Source organism: Anomalospiza imberbis, chromosome 4 (assembly GCF_031753505.1).
Source record: "Anomalospiza imberbis isolate Cuckoo-Finch-1a 21T00152 chromosome 4, ASM3175350v1, whole genome shotgun sequence".
NCBI classification, from domain to species: Eukaryota; Metazoa; Chordata; class Aves; order Passeriformes; family Viduidae; genus Anomalospiza; species Anomalospiza imberbis.
The window spans coordinates 53,706,644-53,723,732 of NC_089684.1; the positions used below are offsets into that span (position 1 = coordinate 53,706,644).

Sequence of the window (17,089 nt, forward strand, 5' to 3'; positions counted from 1 at the left end):
CTTAATAAGGGAAAAAACCCAAGTCCAGAGCACACAGTCACCACACATCATTTTATCTGCCAGTAAGTAAAGTTTGGGATAAGCTTTTGATCCATCTACTTTTACTGAAATCAATGGCAATACCTCATTCAGAGGCATAAGTGTCTCCATGTGGCATATATAATATCATAAATAAACCTGTATTTGAGAGAAGAGGAAGATGATGGGATAATACTGTTCTTCTCAGGTGCATAATGGAGGATAAATGGGGCAGTGAAGAAAGAGAGAAACAACCAGCAGACCAAATCCCACCTCTGCACAGTGCTATGAGCTTGGCACAACGCTTTGAAGCACATTGGGCAGGATTTCTGTTTTGCTGAGGATTCTTTATACACTGGGCCATTAATTTATTTTTCTCTGGGGAAAATGTTACTGGTACTTGTCAAAGGCAGCTCTATTTGCAGCTCCTGGGAGAAGAAGCTTGTCATGAGCACACTGAGCTCCTTATAAAGAATCACAGAAACTGTTGCAATAGGAGCACACACAACAATCTGTGTGCATTGCCCTGAGTGCATTCCCCTTTCTGGCTGCGGGCAGCATGTGCCTTTCTCCCTGACTGGACAGGTGGTTTTTACTCTCAGACACTTATAACCGTTTATCCTAGAGATGGAGCAAAATGTGCAGTTCAGATCCAGATGTCCCTGATCCATTGGAAATAGACAGATAAACAGGATAAACAATTCTGAGTTGCAGAATTTGGTTATTTTTAAGTCTATTCACAGCATCTGCGTCTGTCACTACACAGAATAAAAACAAAGATTTGATAGCACAGTGCTTGGTTACATGAAGTACTGCAGTGCTATTTACTAAGACAACACTATAGTTATTTACACTGTGAAGACAATAGATGTTTAAGATTTTTGATGTCTGACTAAAAATCTGTAGAAAACAAAAAAAAACCCAAAAAACAGAGGAAATACTTATTTTTCCCTTGCATCTTTCAGATTTGTAAAGCAGTCCTATTATTCCACTCTCCCCAGTGGTAACTTTGCAAGATTTCATTTGAACATATCTTTAAAATCTGAAATACTGCAGTCAGATGTTTTCAAAGATAGGTTACATACCAGGGAAGTTCAGACATTACTGTAAGTGTCTGTGTGACTGTGAGAAGCAAAAGCCACTGACTCAAGGACCATATCAAACATGGACAGCTGAAAATTTGTGCAAATACATACACAGAGAGAGCCCTGAAAAGAAAGGTGGAACCAAAACCTTACGTCATGACCAGTGTCTCATCTCCAGGTTCACTAAGTAGTCCATCTACAAAGACAGAAGTGCTGGTAAAATTATGTGTGCTCCAGGTCTGGCCTTCATCTATGCTGAACCTGTAAAAAAGCAGAAAAAGCTTTCATTTACAACTATTGGTATACAAAGCAGAATGCACTTTAAATATGCCCTCACTACTAAAGCTTAGGATTTTCAATCACAAAATAGAGTGTGCCTAGACAGTTTATTATATTAATGTGATCTTCTCAGCAACTTATCCAGGGCTTCACATTTTTATGAGAAGGTGTAGTAAATTTTCCACAAAAATAAAATTCCTCAGGTCCATTAAAAACTGAGCTATGTCAACAAATTATCTTGCTACCTTGAAGATTCAAAAGCAAATTAATTCACATTTTCTTCTTTCTAGTAGTCTCTGAGATATACACCTGTTAAGCAGAGGCCAGTGAAACATGAGAGGCCAACTGCTAAAACATGGGAGGTGCACTAACTCCAGGCACCAGTATGAGGATGGCCCTTCATGGCTGCTACCATCCACTTAAACATTTGCAAAAGATACTGATAAATCAGCAAAGCATGTTTCAAAACACATTTCAAATGTGCATCGCAATACTTATAAGTCAAAGTCTCTTTTTTTTCTGTACATTTCCTTCAGGTCTTTTGGACAGTAGGTTAATGATGGCTTTCAGTCCAGATAACCAGGTAAAGAGCCTAGTACTTATTCATGTATATAACACAATTCTGCAAAAATAAGCCAATTCACAAGTGATAAAGTGTCTTTTTATGTCTTTTAATGTCTTTTTTAAAGATGTATTTTTATGCTGAAGATTATAGCTCTGTGTGCCTTTACACAAGGTTAACATGTTTTGCTAAACTATCATGCAGTCTAAAACTTGATATTTTATAACAAACTGCTTTGCAACAAACCTTTCCTGCCAAACAGGCCAAGAAGGCCATTTGCTGCACTGTCACCTACGAGAAGATCTATGCACACTGCAGTTAATTTGTGCATGAATATCTCAGATGAGCTGTGATTCTGGCACACCAAATTACACAGCACATAAGAGCAAATAAGTCTTTCACCCGTTGGCTTCCAAACTCTACATTAAATTGCTCTTGCCAGAGAAACTCAGGGCTATTCTCCAATTTCCCTATGGCCCCCAGAGAGGACAGAGACTTTACAGTATCAATGAACTCTCCTGACTGCACACCTAAGCCACATATGCAGCACTGGCTGAGCATCACTGACACGTACTGCTGGTGCCAGACAGTAAAAGATAAACAGTTATGCTGAACATGCCTTCTACTGCAGAGCTCCAGAACAGTCTTTTAAGCAAAAAAATGTCTACACTGATGCAAGAAAATTTTATTATGATTAATACATGATGCCATGGTACCTTCAGCACCATGAAGTAATCTTAAAGTAAACATCCAACTGCATTTTTGTTGACTCAATGAATGTTAAATTAAGTGACTCCACCTGCGTTTCATACATGATCACAATGAAATGCTTATCTTAAACTCTGAACTTTGCCTGAGGTCTTGAATACACAACAGCTCTACTCTAATTGACTGTAGAATTACTTGAGTATTTTCAGAGGGATAGAAGTGTCTTTGATAGCCACGATAACTCCACCATGGTCCAAGTACAAGATGTGGTGCTCTTCTTCAAAGACCTACAAGTCAGACAAAGAAAGGCTAGATAAGCAAATGTACAAAACAGCTGAAATAAAATGAACAAGCAAACAAGAATTAAGAGACTTATGTTTTATAATGTCCACACTTCAAACTGAAAAGGACATAAAAGTCAGGTTAAGTCTTATATTTCTCACAGCTGTAAAAGAAAAGAAAGTTAAGTAGGTGAATCAAAAAATGTTCAGGTTCAAATCACAGACAGATTAAACTGCCTGAAGTGATTTTAGCCCAAGCTTATATTTCTCATAGTATGCATTCTGCCTTCCTTCCTGTTATATATCACCAAGTGACCCATCACCTTGCTTCAGTGTTTGCCATATTCTGTGTATCCTGCAGAGTAAAATGTTTTGTAGTCTAATTCTAAGGAAAAAAGGAAAAGTACTGCTATCTGTGACTTTCTCACATATTCCCCAGAACCTACAGAATGTGAAATAATTGGTGCAAGCATGTTTTCCACATTTCCAGTGTCAGTGAGTTTAAGTTCAAATATTATGTGATGTCCCATGGAGAGCACTGTGAGTTTGGAACCAAGATACATGTAATATTGATTTAATGGTATAAAGAATTAAAAGCTTCATAAATTATTTTAATTCCTTTTCTAGAGGTCATCAGCAGTGCTAAAATAAAAACACAGATATATACCTTTCTTGTTTTACATCTAAAATCTGTTTTAAGACAGGATTTACTTTTGTTATTAACCTCTGTAAGTTCATTTAACACAAAACCAAGCGATATATGAGAATTATACACACTTAGCATTTATAAACAAACATGCAGTCTCCTGTATGCTTTGACAAAGCAAAGGTGAGAACAATAAAGGTTAGCTTTACTTTGCCTTGTAAATAAAATATACTGCCAATATTAAATTATTTTCTTTTTTTGGCAAAATGAAATGCTACATTTAGAGGATTTCTCAGAAAGACTGATCCGGAGCTGGGGTGAAAATATCTTACAGCACACTCACAATTACTTCAAAAATAGGAAGCATGTCATTTGGGTTGAGAACTCAGTCTTCCTCTCATCTAGTAAGAACATATTTTATGGGAATCCTAGGGATTCAAGTGTCTGATCATTTTTTGATCAGAAATTGCCAATTTACAGGCAAAACTTTTGATACAAGGCATCGATAGTTTGACCTATTCATTGCCCCAGCTGCGTATTTTAGAAGAGACTTCAGTAAGGGACAGACATTAATTTTAGATGCACTTCAAAAGGATGAGATCTGCTGGAGTCAGATAAGCAAGCAGAATTTTGATCCTCCTCTAAACTGTGTTTGAACTTTCCCTCAAACCAAAATGCAACAGGATGTGCTGGGACACCAAGTCTCCCATAGCTTCAGCACCGAAGATAAAGGACGCTGATACCTGCACCACTTAATGCAAATCAGCCTTTTCCAGAAAAGCACCATGGCAGGTCTTCACGTGGCATTTCAATAACCCTGCTTTAGCACACTATAAAGGACAGAGGACACATTACAGGCATATTAATGCTGTTGTTGTTGCATGTTCCTCTTGCACACACTTCAAACTTTTTATTAACAAAATGCATGAAAGCCTTATGAAAACAATCCTTCATCTTCAATACATTGAAATAATGAACAGTTTTATGCCTGTTTATCACAAAAGTAAATATTTATCTCTACTTTCTGGTAAAAAAAAACCCCAAGACAAACAGTTTGCAAAGGTTCAAGGCAAAGGTGGTCCCAGTGTCAGAGATGAAGTTCAGACTTATGAAGATGAGATATGTGAGTTCACAGCAGGCCATGAATTCTGATATACATCTCTCCACTAACTAAAACAGGCAATAAATCTATTCTGATCCTTACTAGTAGCCAGCCACTACAGAATAAGATTTTATAACCTATTTCTGTTATTTTTTGTGCATGTTTTGTGCTTTATAATCACAAGATCAGCTTCTATTCTATCCTCTTCCTTCTGCTTTAAATGCTTTTTTTCCTACATCTGTCCTAAACTTCAGCAGCTATTTCAGGCCAGAATATCCAATAAAGTTGGAAGAAATTGGGACAGCTCCATTAAACCAGTGAGAGCATATTTAAATGGTCCCACAGACATATATGCCATACGATTTTACTTCACAATACAGAATTTGCAAGAATAAACAAAAAATCTTGAGATTACTTTTTTCTTTCATCAAGTGATATCCATTACTAAATTGAAATCTGGAAACAGAAGCTTTTCTACACAGAATGAGCCAGTTAGACCTTCTCAAGTTTAAAGGGCTGGAATTACATCCTTTTTTGTTGTGCTTAGAAGTGTTACCATCTATCTCCTAAGATGCCTGCAGGAAAACATGTATTCTCACTTATCTGAAGGTTTTCCAAGTTGCTTTGATACACAAGAATTTGACACAGATAAAAAATATTCTAACAAAAAACCCACCAGACTAAAGCTCCAGAGATCTAGATTTAGTTCCTAGACATCCAAAAAGGCTTTCTGTGTAACCTCATTAGTTTAACTGAACATTTTGTTGCTGCGAGATCTACTCTGGTAGCAGATCAAATGTGAAAGGTTTATTACTGCTGACTTTTTCCTTTTATTTAAGCCTTTTTTTTTTAAATCCAGACCTTTCTCTTACTCTTTGCTGTATAAATACTTTGCTGTATTTCGAGTACAGTGTTGCAGTAGATGCTGTTGAAATAACAACTGCAACCAGAATTGTGAACAGAAATCAGTATTTAAAAAAATAAAAACACTCATATGTATACATAAGGTAATCCTTAGCACTTAACAGAGTATCCTAAAATTTCATGTTCTTTAACCCATTTTATTATATTGTAGACCTGGTAAAATAGACAGAGAAATCTTTCAAATAAATATGAGTTCACCTTAGGCTGCATCTTCATGATCCACTTGGCACTTAAGTCAAAGGTTGGACTTAGTGACCTTAAGTGTCTTCTCTAATGTTAATGATTCTATGGTTCTAAGCCCACATATTTCCTGATAATGTCAAGGTGAGATTCCTTTCTTCTACAGTCCAGTTCATGGCATGGATGTTTAAGGTGCTTGCCAATCAGCTCCTAAAGCACTGCTAGTTACAGTGCAATGTTGTAGAGTACATAGCCACAATTTTCAGTTTTCCTCAAACACAGAGTGATGGTTTCAAGGTATACCAACAAGCAGCTCAGCCATGCAACAGAAAGGTAGAAGAACAACTGGAATCTGCACAAGTGGTATTGTGGTTATTTATAATAACAATTCTTGGCTTTGCTTTTTGTGTGAGCTGACACAGGCAGGAACAACCACAAAACCACAGATGAAATACAACAATAAATTTATTCTCATTACCTGGCCAAGCAGGGGAGCCCTGAAGCAGCACCTGGGCAGAGACATACAAGTGGGAATGCAGACACTGCAGAGCTCAGTCCATGCCAGAGGATAATCCAGCCCACTGTACTATAGAGGTTTGTACAGGTGTAATTTACCACTCTGCTTTGGTCTTTGCGGCAGCCGGGCAGGGATCTCAAGCATGTCTGATACTGTGCCTCTGTCACAGGCTTATGTTATCTAAACACAGATGTTTGATTTGTCCAACAGAGGGCCAAAAATTAATAGTATGATATATGTGGGTTTTGACACCTGCACATCACTTGACTGTGTTTACAGTCTGCCTCACCAACCTTCTGATTTTTTATCTGGATATTTTTATTTATCACCAGAACTTACTTAATTTCAAAACCTCTTATTTAAGCATTCATTTCTGTCTATGAACTCTGGCTGTGTTTATAGGTAAGTCTTCCTTATATGACCACATCAAATGCAAGCTGTGGAAGGTTTGATGCTGTCTCAGAGGACACCATTGAATTACAGGATCTTTGACCTTCCCCTCAGTCCTGTAATCCAGTCCTTTGAACCAATACTGCTACTATGTCAAGAAAGGTTTAATTAATTCCTTGCACTACATTTTCCCCTAAGTCTCTTATGTTTGCTTTTCTTCATTCTCTGTCTCTATACACAAGCACAGATGGCACCTCTTCTGCTCTATACACAGCTCAGCAACATCATGTGAGCTTGTGAGAAAGGTGCCAGACCCTCACTAATGACAACCACAAAGTCTCCAAGGCAGAGACCTAAACTCAAATGTTGTGCCAAAGCACAGGATTTCACCAGTTCACAAGACCTGCAATTTACTGAATTATCTAAATTCCTGTATCACCTGACTGAAGCCTTCTCTTTTGTTGTAAGAACTCCAGCAGAGAAAGGAAATGTGCTGCTGTCCTCTGGAAGAATTGTTTACTTGTGCACAGTGAGGCCAGGAAATACATAAAATAATCTACAGTTTCATTCTGATCACAAATATTAGAATTGAATAATCTCTTTCAAGGGCTTCATGGGAGTTTCAATTAAAATGAAGCTAGCAATGTTTGCCATTTTGACTGTCACAATGAGGGATCAGTTTGTGGTTGATTTGACAGCATAATTAGGCAACTTAGGGTCAAGTTGCAACACATATCATTTACCTGTGTGTCTACAAATAAAAAGCAGTGAAAATATGAATTTGATCTCATTCCTCTTTTCTTCTAATTTTTCACCCCAGAAAAACTATAAAACTTTGGCAAAAGCTGATAAGAAATTATGAGAGGCCTCTAAGAAGTATTAAACAACACAGTACCCACTGTAAATCCTGGAAGGATTTTGCATTTAGAAACCTATTTATTGTATGCTAGATTTCAAGATGGAATTTGGTATAAAATTTTATCTTTTAAACATCAAAGGACATTATCATTACAAAAATAACCTATTTCTTTTTAAAGTACTCTGTGAAGTACTAATGGAATCCTACCATAGCAGTATAAGAAACTGTCTGTATTTTTCTCTTTTAACCCCAAATTCCCCAAGCTCAGTAACACTACTGAGAACATTTTCACACTTAATGGTTCTAAGAAAATAACAAAATTTTATTTCAGCTGAACACTACAACACTATTTTAACTGAAATAAAATTATTTTTTGAAAACACTTTGGGCCTTTGAGGGTGCTTTTTTTTTATCCTGGATATATATTATAAGTAAAATATATCTGATATTTTGTGTAGTTGCTATATACATATATAGAGAAAGAAAATATCCCTATGCTAAATGCATTGGGTTTGCACAACAAGGTTTTGGTAGCAGGTTAGACTATTGGGGTGGCTTCTTTGAGACACATCTAAAGAAGCTTTCCCACATCCTATAGCCAATACCAGCCAGCTTCAAGATGGACATGCCACTGGTCAAGGTCGAGTCAATCAGCAACAGCAGTAGCACCTTTGGGATTATGTATTTAAGAAGTGCACAACAGCAACTTCAGCAGGAGTGAAGAGTTGAGAATATGAGAGGAACAGCCCTGCAGACACCAAGGTCAGCGCAGAAGGAGGGGCAGGAGGTGCTCCAAGTGCCAGAGCAGAGGTTCCCCTGCAGCCCCTAGAGCAGCCCAAGGTGAAGGTGAGGCAGCTGTGCCCCAGCAGCCCATGGAGGTCCAGGATGGAGCAGAGATCCACCTGCAGCCTATGGAGAATCCCACAGTGGAGTAGGTGGATACCTGAAGGAGGCTGTGATGCCATAGGAAGCTGATGTTGGAGCAGGTTTGCTGGTAGGATTTATGATCCCACAGGGGACCCACGCTGGAGCAGCCTGTTCCTGACAGGCTGCAGCGCCTGGGAAGCACCTGCTCTGGAGAACTCGTGGGGAACTACAGCCCATGGAAAGGACTCATGTTGGAGAAGTTCAATGAAAGATGTCTCCTGTGGGAGGGACCCCACACTGGAGCAGGGGATGAGTGTGAGGAGTCCTCCCTGTGAGGAGGAAAGAGCAGCAGAGATATGTGTGCAGAACTGACCACAGCCCCCATTCCACATCCCCCTGTGTGGCTCAGGGTGAGGAGGTAGAGAATTAATGAGTAAAGTTGAGCCCATGATGAAGGGAGAGGTAGGGAGAATCTGTTGTAAGAACTGAATTTATTTCTCACTATCCTACTCTGTTTTTAATTGGCAATCAAACAAAAATTGCCCAAGTCAGGTCTGTTTTGCCTGTGATGGTAATTGGCGACCAATTTCTCTGTGTTCTTATCTCAACCCATGAGCTCTTTGCTATATTCTCCCTCCCCTGTCCAGCTGAGGAGAGCAGTGACAGAGAGAGATTGGTGAGCACCTGGCATCAAGCCAGGGCAAACCCACCACACAGAGACAGAGCAGCTTAGGAAAGAACACATGACAAAGGTGAAAGCTTTAACTGAAACTGTCAGTGGAAGAAAAAGCCATTCAGAATTCAAACAGCATTACAATATCACTGTTACCTTTTTAATACGTTGGTATTTGTAGTCCCTGAATTTATCAAATTGTGCCAAAAGACTTTAAAAATTTTACTATTTTTTGCAAATCTCTTCTCACTGTCTCACTTTCAATGAAGAAAAAGTTTATGCTTTAGTAACAGCTTTCAGACTATGAAGCAGAAGAATTCTTGCCCTTTATACCTAAGCTATGTCTTTTAGCTCAGAATGTTTGTACTGCAAGATCTCCAAGTCCACTTCATCATTAGTGTAAGAAGATTACTTAAGTTATTAAAAAACTAAACAGACACTATGTTTTTTATGCATAAGACACTTACAGGATCCTTAAAGTGACCAAAATATTTGAACTTCAGCAGAACCTGACAGCCTGATCAATTTGAGTCTTAGAAAATCACTTTCTTAATCTCTTAGTTTCCAAGCAAACTAGAGATATTAATACTACCTCCTTCAAAAGAGTGAGTATCTAAAGATTAGTTAAGCATTACATAATTCATCACACTTGGTACATTCAAATTATTTCCAGTTTCCTTTGATGATTTATGCCTCCTACCTGACGCCACGTGTTCCCACAGTCAGATGTTATGTACATCTCTTCTTTATACTCAACCAGCTGGGACCCCAGGTTACCTGTCACAAAAGAGGAGAAAACAAGGATTGCATCCATATGAGCAAGAGAGATTGGATCTAGTCCTCATGCCAGTCTGAGTAAGAAGTTTCCAGGTCAGAGCAAGAACTAAACACAGTTGAACAGGCTCACTTAATTTCTGGTAGAACCAGCAAAATCCTTTAAAAACACGTATGTACAATTTGAAAGTCTTCCTTTCCATTGCTAGGTTGTCCACAGGTGGAAGCAATGAGGCTTGATTCTAATACAGAAATGCAGAAGTCAGAGCAACATTTTAGTTTTGTTGCTGTATGCTGAAAATTCATTATGAAAAAACATGTATTTAAGATGTAAGTATGAAACATCCATAAACTCAGAAGCTTTAACCTTAATCATATTCTGTAAAGTTATTCACATTGAACTCAAACTGTTAAAATGAAAAATTTTATCTTTAAAACTTAAAGCGGTAGCTAGACTAGAATCTGGTGAAATATGCAACACAAAGAGAGGGGACAGGACTTTTGAAAAAAAGTAAATACAAAAGAATTGAAAGCAGAATTATTTGATTTACCTAAATATTAAGCAGAAGGTTACTGAATATATTTTCAAACAGCACTGAGGAGAATTCAGTTAACTGAATTCAAAGTTAACAGAAGTGTTAAACCTGGGGAAGATGATAGCAGATGCAGTCACAAATACAGAGATCTCCATCTTTTAACATGCAGTACTTCAAATAGCAAATTATTAAACCACCAGGCAGTTTAGTGTTCTAGGGGAGAATCATTCATGGCACAATATTCCATCTAAATTATATCCTCCTGGGGATTTTGACTTAAATATATGGTTTGCATGTTTTCACAGTAGAAATAAGATGAAAATTATCAGATCCTCTTAAGCAGAAGAGACGATGAAAGAAAACACTTGAGATTAGATTAGCACTATGAAATTTCACTTGTGTGTTATATAAATAGCTGTTTTTTAACCACTAAACCAGATCTGTTTATACAGAGTGTGCTTACTGGTGCTGAAAGGTTCCCAAGAGGAACAACAGCTCCTACTGCCCAAAATACAGACTCTATTTAGACTATCAAGGGCGCATGTGCTCCACTCTTTAACAGGATAACTCTACATCATTTAACCCTAAATATATCCTGGACAGGATTGGAATACTTACATTGAATCGGGGAATTACAGGAGTCAGTTAATTCCTTTAAATTGTATCTAACAGTTCAGAAGATGCCACTTCCCATTCCTGGACTTTTCTTGGGTTTTCATCTTTCCAACACACTGCACATTCTCTCATTTATCACATAATTCAGCAAAGATTTATCTGGTCATAGAATCATAGAGTATGTTGAGTTGGAAGGGACTCATCAAGATCATTGAATCCAACTCCTGACCCTGCACAGAACACCCCAAGAATTACACCATGTGCCTGAGAGCATTGTCCAAATGCTTCTTGAACTCATGCAGGCTTGATGCTGTGACCCTTTCCCTGGGGAGCTGTTCCAAAGCTCAATCACCCTCTGGGTGAAAAACCTTTTCCTGATATCTAACCTAGACCTCCCATGAATATAACCAAATGAAATAGTTCCAAAATGAAAGCTTCACACATTAATTCAGTTATATTTTCTCCCCAAATACGGCTTTAACATTAATCTGAACACTAGAAGGAGATATGAATGAGAAATCACCTTCTCAGGGCTGAAGGAAGGGAAGGAAGATTTGATAAATTGCATATACAAAATGCATTTATTTTGCTCTTCTTACTTTCCTCTGTTATACTTTTCACTGTTCTATCACCTGCAAATGGATATATTCTTGTGCTCCTGAAGTTAATCACAGAATGTTTTCTATAGGACAGCTGAAAACAGAAATATTTGTTTGCTTGCTAGAATCTAACATACTGCAGTCAGTCTCCACTCTTCTTTACACAGATAACTTTAATGAATGCAGTGTTAGTTTTGCTCCTGAATAAATGCTGTTTATTCTACCTCTTTTCACTACTTACTGAATTCTACTTGCATGAGTAGGTCTTTATTTTGAGCATTGCTATGGATCTGCACTTTAAAGAATTCAGTGGTAAATTGCCTTCCTAATGGAAAATTAGCCTGTGAACTAAACAACATCTACTTGTGCTTCATTAAAAAGCCTTTTCAATCCAGCTGATTCAGTGATGACATTAGCAACAGCATTGTACTCGCAGCCCTGTTAAAAGACAGATGTGACTTCTCCTAGTTCTCATTTTACCTTTACTGTCTTTCTTTGGTAAAACAGCAAAAGGAGTTGGTGGGCTCAGTTATAATTCCTTTTAATTATGCCTAAACCACAACTGATGCCAACAGGAACAGAATCTGGGACACTGCTTTGGGAAAAAAGGACTTCAGTGATGTTTGACCTTTGAAAACAGTCCATCCATGGGCCAAGGGTTGAAGCCCAGAAGTGCCACATGCAGGACCTGCTGATTGTTGACACAGTGTTTAATTGTGTCAGTAATGAAGGCTGTAATTTTCACTACTTCTAGATTTTTTTGGGACACACAATTATATGACATAATTTTGCAAACTTTGTAAAATGAAGTCTTCAAGCAGGAAAAAACTAAAACCCCTCTTTCCTGTAAGGAAGGATAAAAATAAGTGCAGTTGGAGTTTGCTCTGTGGGTTCCACAGCCCATGGCCTGCTGAAAAAGAGCATCAGTGGATTCAGAAAGAAAAACCAGGCAAGACCAAAAGAAAGAAAGCTGCAGCACCTGGGGAGACAGGCAGGCTCCTGCAAAGTGCAGTGGGAAGCACCCATGCAGCCAAATCTGACATGTGACAGACAGAAGGAAACTTCCACAGGAACAGATAGTGATGCATAAGTTTCATAAGCCACAGAAAAGCCACTCTGAAAGCTGTTGGCCTGAAAAAAGTAGAACTGGAATAAAACCAAGACCTTCAAAGATCCAAGTGAACTTCCCCCACTTTTATTAGCAAACCCTTCTATTTAACATGTGTGACACAAAAGTTATGAGTTTTCTCTAGTTAAAAACATACATAGTTTTAACATTATTTTTCAATATGCTAATAAAAAATAACTTCAAAGATTTGGAGCATTTTGTTCTTTTTTAGATGTAAAATAAAGTGCATAATTCTAGGCTCTAGCTACCTTGCAGAGTGTTGTGTTACTGGATAAGCCAGCAAACTTAACACAGTGCATGTAATGGCACCCCATAAACCCCTTTACAACAGCTCCAATTCACATCAAATGAAATGCAAAACAATCCTGACATTAATAACCCTGCAAACAAACAACTGCAAAGCCACAGCAGCACTCAAAGTAGAACTGAGAAATTCTGAACCTTTCCATGACATATCTGAGGAGAATTATAAAACATAATTGTGCTAAGTGTGGCACCCAATAACATGTGAGCACAACTGACATTGTGACCAAGTGACACAAGAAGGTGAGAAAGAAACAATTATGCCCAGCCCAAAACTGGAAGTCAGCAATGTTTAAGTACCATTCCCATCATGTCTTGAAGTGTTTGGACTGTACCACACCCCCCAAATATCAGTGTGCTACTTTGCCTGGTGGGCCACACCAAAATCTGTGCTTCTTATTACAGCTGTAAATATCTGCAGCAACTCCTCAGGTGTGCCACTACAGCACAGAAACTTTTCTATCTCGTTAATAGGTCTGTGTTAGATCTCAAAATCCATCTGGGGGAACAAGTAAATGCAATCTAATACACTGAAGGCAAGTCAGGTTCCTACTGAAAAAGCCACTGGAATGGGTAATCAGCTGCAGGCATGGGCTGTTTTGGGCTGTGGCAGAGTTTATTTTCTTCACAGCACCTGGTACAGGGCTGTGTTTTGGACCTGTACTGAAAAGGGTGTTGATGACAATACAAAGATGTTTTCAGTACTGCTGGGCAGTGCTTACAGAGTCAAGGCCTTTTCTGCTTCTCAGCCCACTCCACCAGTGAGGAGGCAGGGTGTGCACAAGGAATTGGAAATGGGCACAGCTAGGACAACTGACCCCAGCTGACCATGTGTCATCATGTTCAGCAATAAACTGGGGGAGAGGTTGGTGCAGGGGCATTGCTCAGGGACAGGCTGGGCACCAGGTGGTTGGAGGTGAGCAGCTGTTTTCATTTACATCACTTCTCTTTCTTGGATTTCGTCTCTCTCTCCTTTTTCTTTTCATTTCAATTCATTATTATTATTTATTTCGGTTATTTAAGCTGCTTTTATCTCAATCCATGAGTTTCCTCACTTTTACCCTCCCAATTCTCTCCCCCCATCCTTCTGGAGGGGAAGTGAGCAAGGAGCTGTGTGTTGCTTAGCTGCCTGCTGGACTTTAACCATGCCAAGGCTATATTAGTCACAGCTACAAATGTTACCATTCTAACATGACTTCTAACCTGAGTGCCCTGAAAACTCCTCTGACACATGACACAGAGTGCTTGCCATCCAGTTTCAGCAAGTTTTGTTTGTAATACAGATATTTCTCAAATTTGTCTTACAATATTTTGTATTCTTTTTGTTAATAAATGACTCATTTCTGTGTCTTCTCCAATGCCTGGGGGATGATACACACCTGAATTGTCCTTAAACACTCCCACAAAGGGTTTTGCCACCAACACAGCCAGGATACTATGCTAGATGGACTCTGCTTGAGTTAGGTTTGCTCTGCTCTTATGCTCTGACACTGCTTCTATTCAGGAAGCAGAAGGAAACGTTTTGGCCTGCCTTTTTCAGTTTTTGATTAAGAATAGTCATTTTTCATTTCTGCTACTTGCATTCTTAGAAACCTTTTCAAACTGTGTTTTGGGATACATGAAATCTTTTTCTTTTTCACTTGTCCTGAGTAAAGGCTGATTTAAAGTAACTGCATAAAACTGTGTGTTCCATCCTTGCAGGGGTGGCAGTACCAATAACTAGAATACAGAGGCACTAACTACTGTTTAAAACAGCTTTTTTCCAAGCTTTCTGTAACTCTGCACATGACAGTTTAACAGCTGGTAGCACAGGGAGGAGAAATAAAGCAATGTTTTTTAGTGATGTCTGGTGGCCAGTGAAGTTCTCCAGTAAGGTGGTATAGCTGTGAGGAACACAGATCTCAATACAGATTCGGGAATTTTGGCAGGTTCTTACTGGGTCACAAAAAAAATGGAAGATTACTTCATTTAAAATTTACTATCCACTTTAAAATTTACATGTTTTAAGTGCTAGTTATTGCTGTGTTTACCATGGTTTTATATGTGACTCTGGACATGTTTACAGTAAGAAGGAATAATCCCCATATGCAAAACTTAGATAATCCTTCTAATATGGAAAATCTTTTCCAATCACTTAAATTTAGCATACAGGCAGACATCTACTCCAAAAAGAGAGATGTGCCTTGCCTGGATTACTGGTAATTAATACAGTTGTAACATACCTTTGGGCCATGCACAATAAGTTAAAATTTCATGGTTTGCAATCTTGTAGTCACAGTATAGAACAAACATCCAACCAATTTGTATTTAAATCTCCCAAACACACAGTTTTGCCTGGCAAGTTGAAGATGTGTTCAGATGAGGGAGTGGGAAATCAGAATTGAGGAACGTAACAAAAATTTAAAGGAATTTTAGGATGTTCACTCCAAAATGTACTTGGAAATGCTCAATCACCTCCCTGTTCCCTTATCCTTTTTTGATAGAGGCATCCTAGTATGCTACTTCTGTGAAAAATGATCGAAATTCATCACAATGTATGCAATTATACTTGGCCCTGATATGACAAAAAGTAAACAGAACTTTTCCAGCACTCCCTCAATTTGTGTGAATGTGCAGAATTTACTGCTTGCTTGATTTGCCATCTGGATTGGAAGCTAAGCAGGCAATTATTGTAAACTAGCACCTGAAAAAGCTACACTTCTCTAAACATTTTTCCTAGAAAAGTCCTTAGCAAGTTTATAGTAAAAATTTACACATCAATTGACACACATTTCATAGCTGATGCTGTGAGAAATAGAAGTTGTTGCCAAGATTAAAATGTACAAAAATCAAATGTAAATGCAAAATAAAATCCTATTGCATTTCTTAAAGAGAGCAAAGCAGTTATTTAAAACACCACTTTCATATGCAGCTAGAAAACTTAATATTCTGTCTGAACAATTTATATATAGACATAAGCTAAAAATATGAATTCCTGAGAACTATTTATGCAAGTTTAACAGAGTGGTATTTTTATTTGTAAACATGAGTTTAAAAAGATGCAATTTTAACACTTTATTAAAGATGTTAAATTTTCCCAATTTTCTAGGTGTTAATGCAGTTCACCAGTTAATTAGTCCTTTTTAAAAATTAAAACAATATTCAGTAGTCTCTGATCCTTCCAGCATTTTCCATATCAAAACTGTACTTAAGTCACAGAATAGTTTTTCCATTACCAAAAGCAGCTGTGTTGTATAAGCTTCCTAGAAAGAAGCTAAAATCGACTTTTTAAAAGGGATTTTTTTAATGCTTTTTGATCGATAGGTTTCTTATGCTTAGGAACCATATTTCCAGTTCTTATCCACTTGTTTGCATCACTCATTTCTATCCTGTGGTTACACTTCCAGGAAAAAAAAAATCATATTCTCTATTGTCCTTTAGTTTTTCAGCTAATGGGGGTTTTCTTGTAAATATTTTCTATTTCCATCAACTGCCAAAGAGGCCTTCTCAGCACCTGCTCACTGGTCCTGAAAATTGATTATCAGAATTGTACACAGTTATATTAGTAATGTCATTGAACAGTATTTTGCCAGAATATTAATAATTCTCTCTCTCTCTGTTGGCACTTATTTACCTATTTCACAGCAATAATTTTGCTTTTTACAACACAAGGTCCTGATGATTCTTAGGCATGCTGTGATCAACTGACATTCATGGATCTTATCATCTCCAGTCATTTCCAGAAGATGTGTTCTCCCTAAATCTAACAGTAAAATTCCAATAGTGTGTGATGTGGCCCAAATAATCTGATTCATGGATCTACTAAGAACCTAATACTTTTATGTTGATTTGTATAGGATTATCAGTTCAAGGATCAGGCCAAAGGAAATTCAAGCTCACTCTATGTAAAGTATTTCTGATAAGAAGTGTAAGTTTACAAGGGTATCAGGTTTTCCAGATAAGACTGAACACATGCACTGAATTCAGATGACCTGGGCATCCAAATAATGTAAATGCAAGTCAAAATCAGAGTTGATTCAGGTCATCTTTTGGCAAGGGGATG

At 38.0% G+C, this 17,089-nt stretch overlaps 1 protein-coding gene across 11 annotated transcripts in view; it reads right to left on the bottom strand.

The window, feature by feature from the left end:
• The window catches only part of SORCS2 (sortilin related VPS10 domain containing receptor 2), a 540,320-nt gene that overhangs the window by 56,376 nt on the left and 466,855 nt on the right, over positions 1 to 17,089 (bottom strand). For all 11 annotated transcript variants that reach the window (XM_068188612.1, XM_068188611.1, XM_068188610.1 and 8 more), the window contains 3 exons: positions 9,792 to 9,868; positions 2,848 to 2,939; positions 1,257 to 1,364 (listed from right to left, as the gene is read on the bottom strand). In XM_068188612.1, the coding sequence (XP_068044713.1) occupies positions 1,257 to 1,364; positions 2,848 to 2,939; positions 9,792 to 9,868 (277 nt within the window). The remainder of the gene's footprint in view (positions 1 to 1,256; positions 1,365 to 2,847; positions 2,940 to 9,791; positions 9,869 to 17,089) is intronic.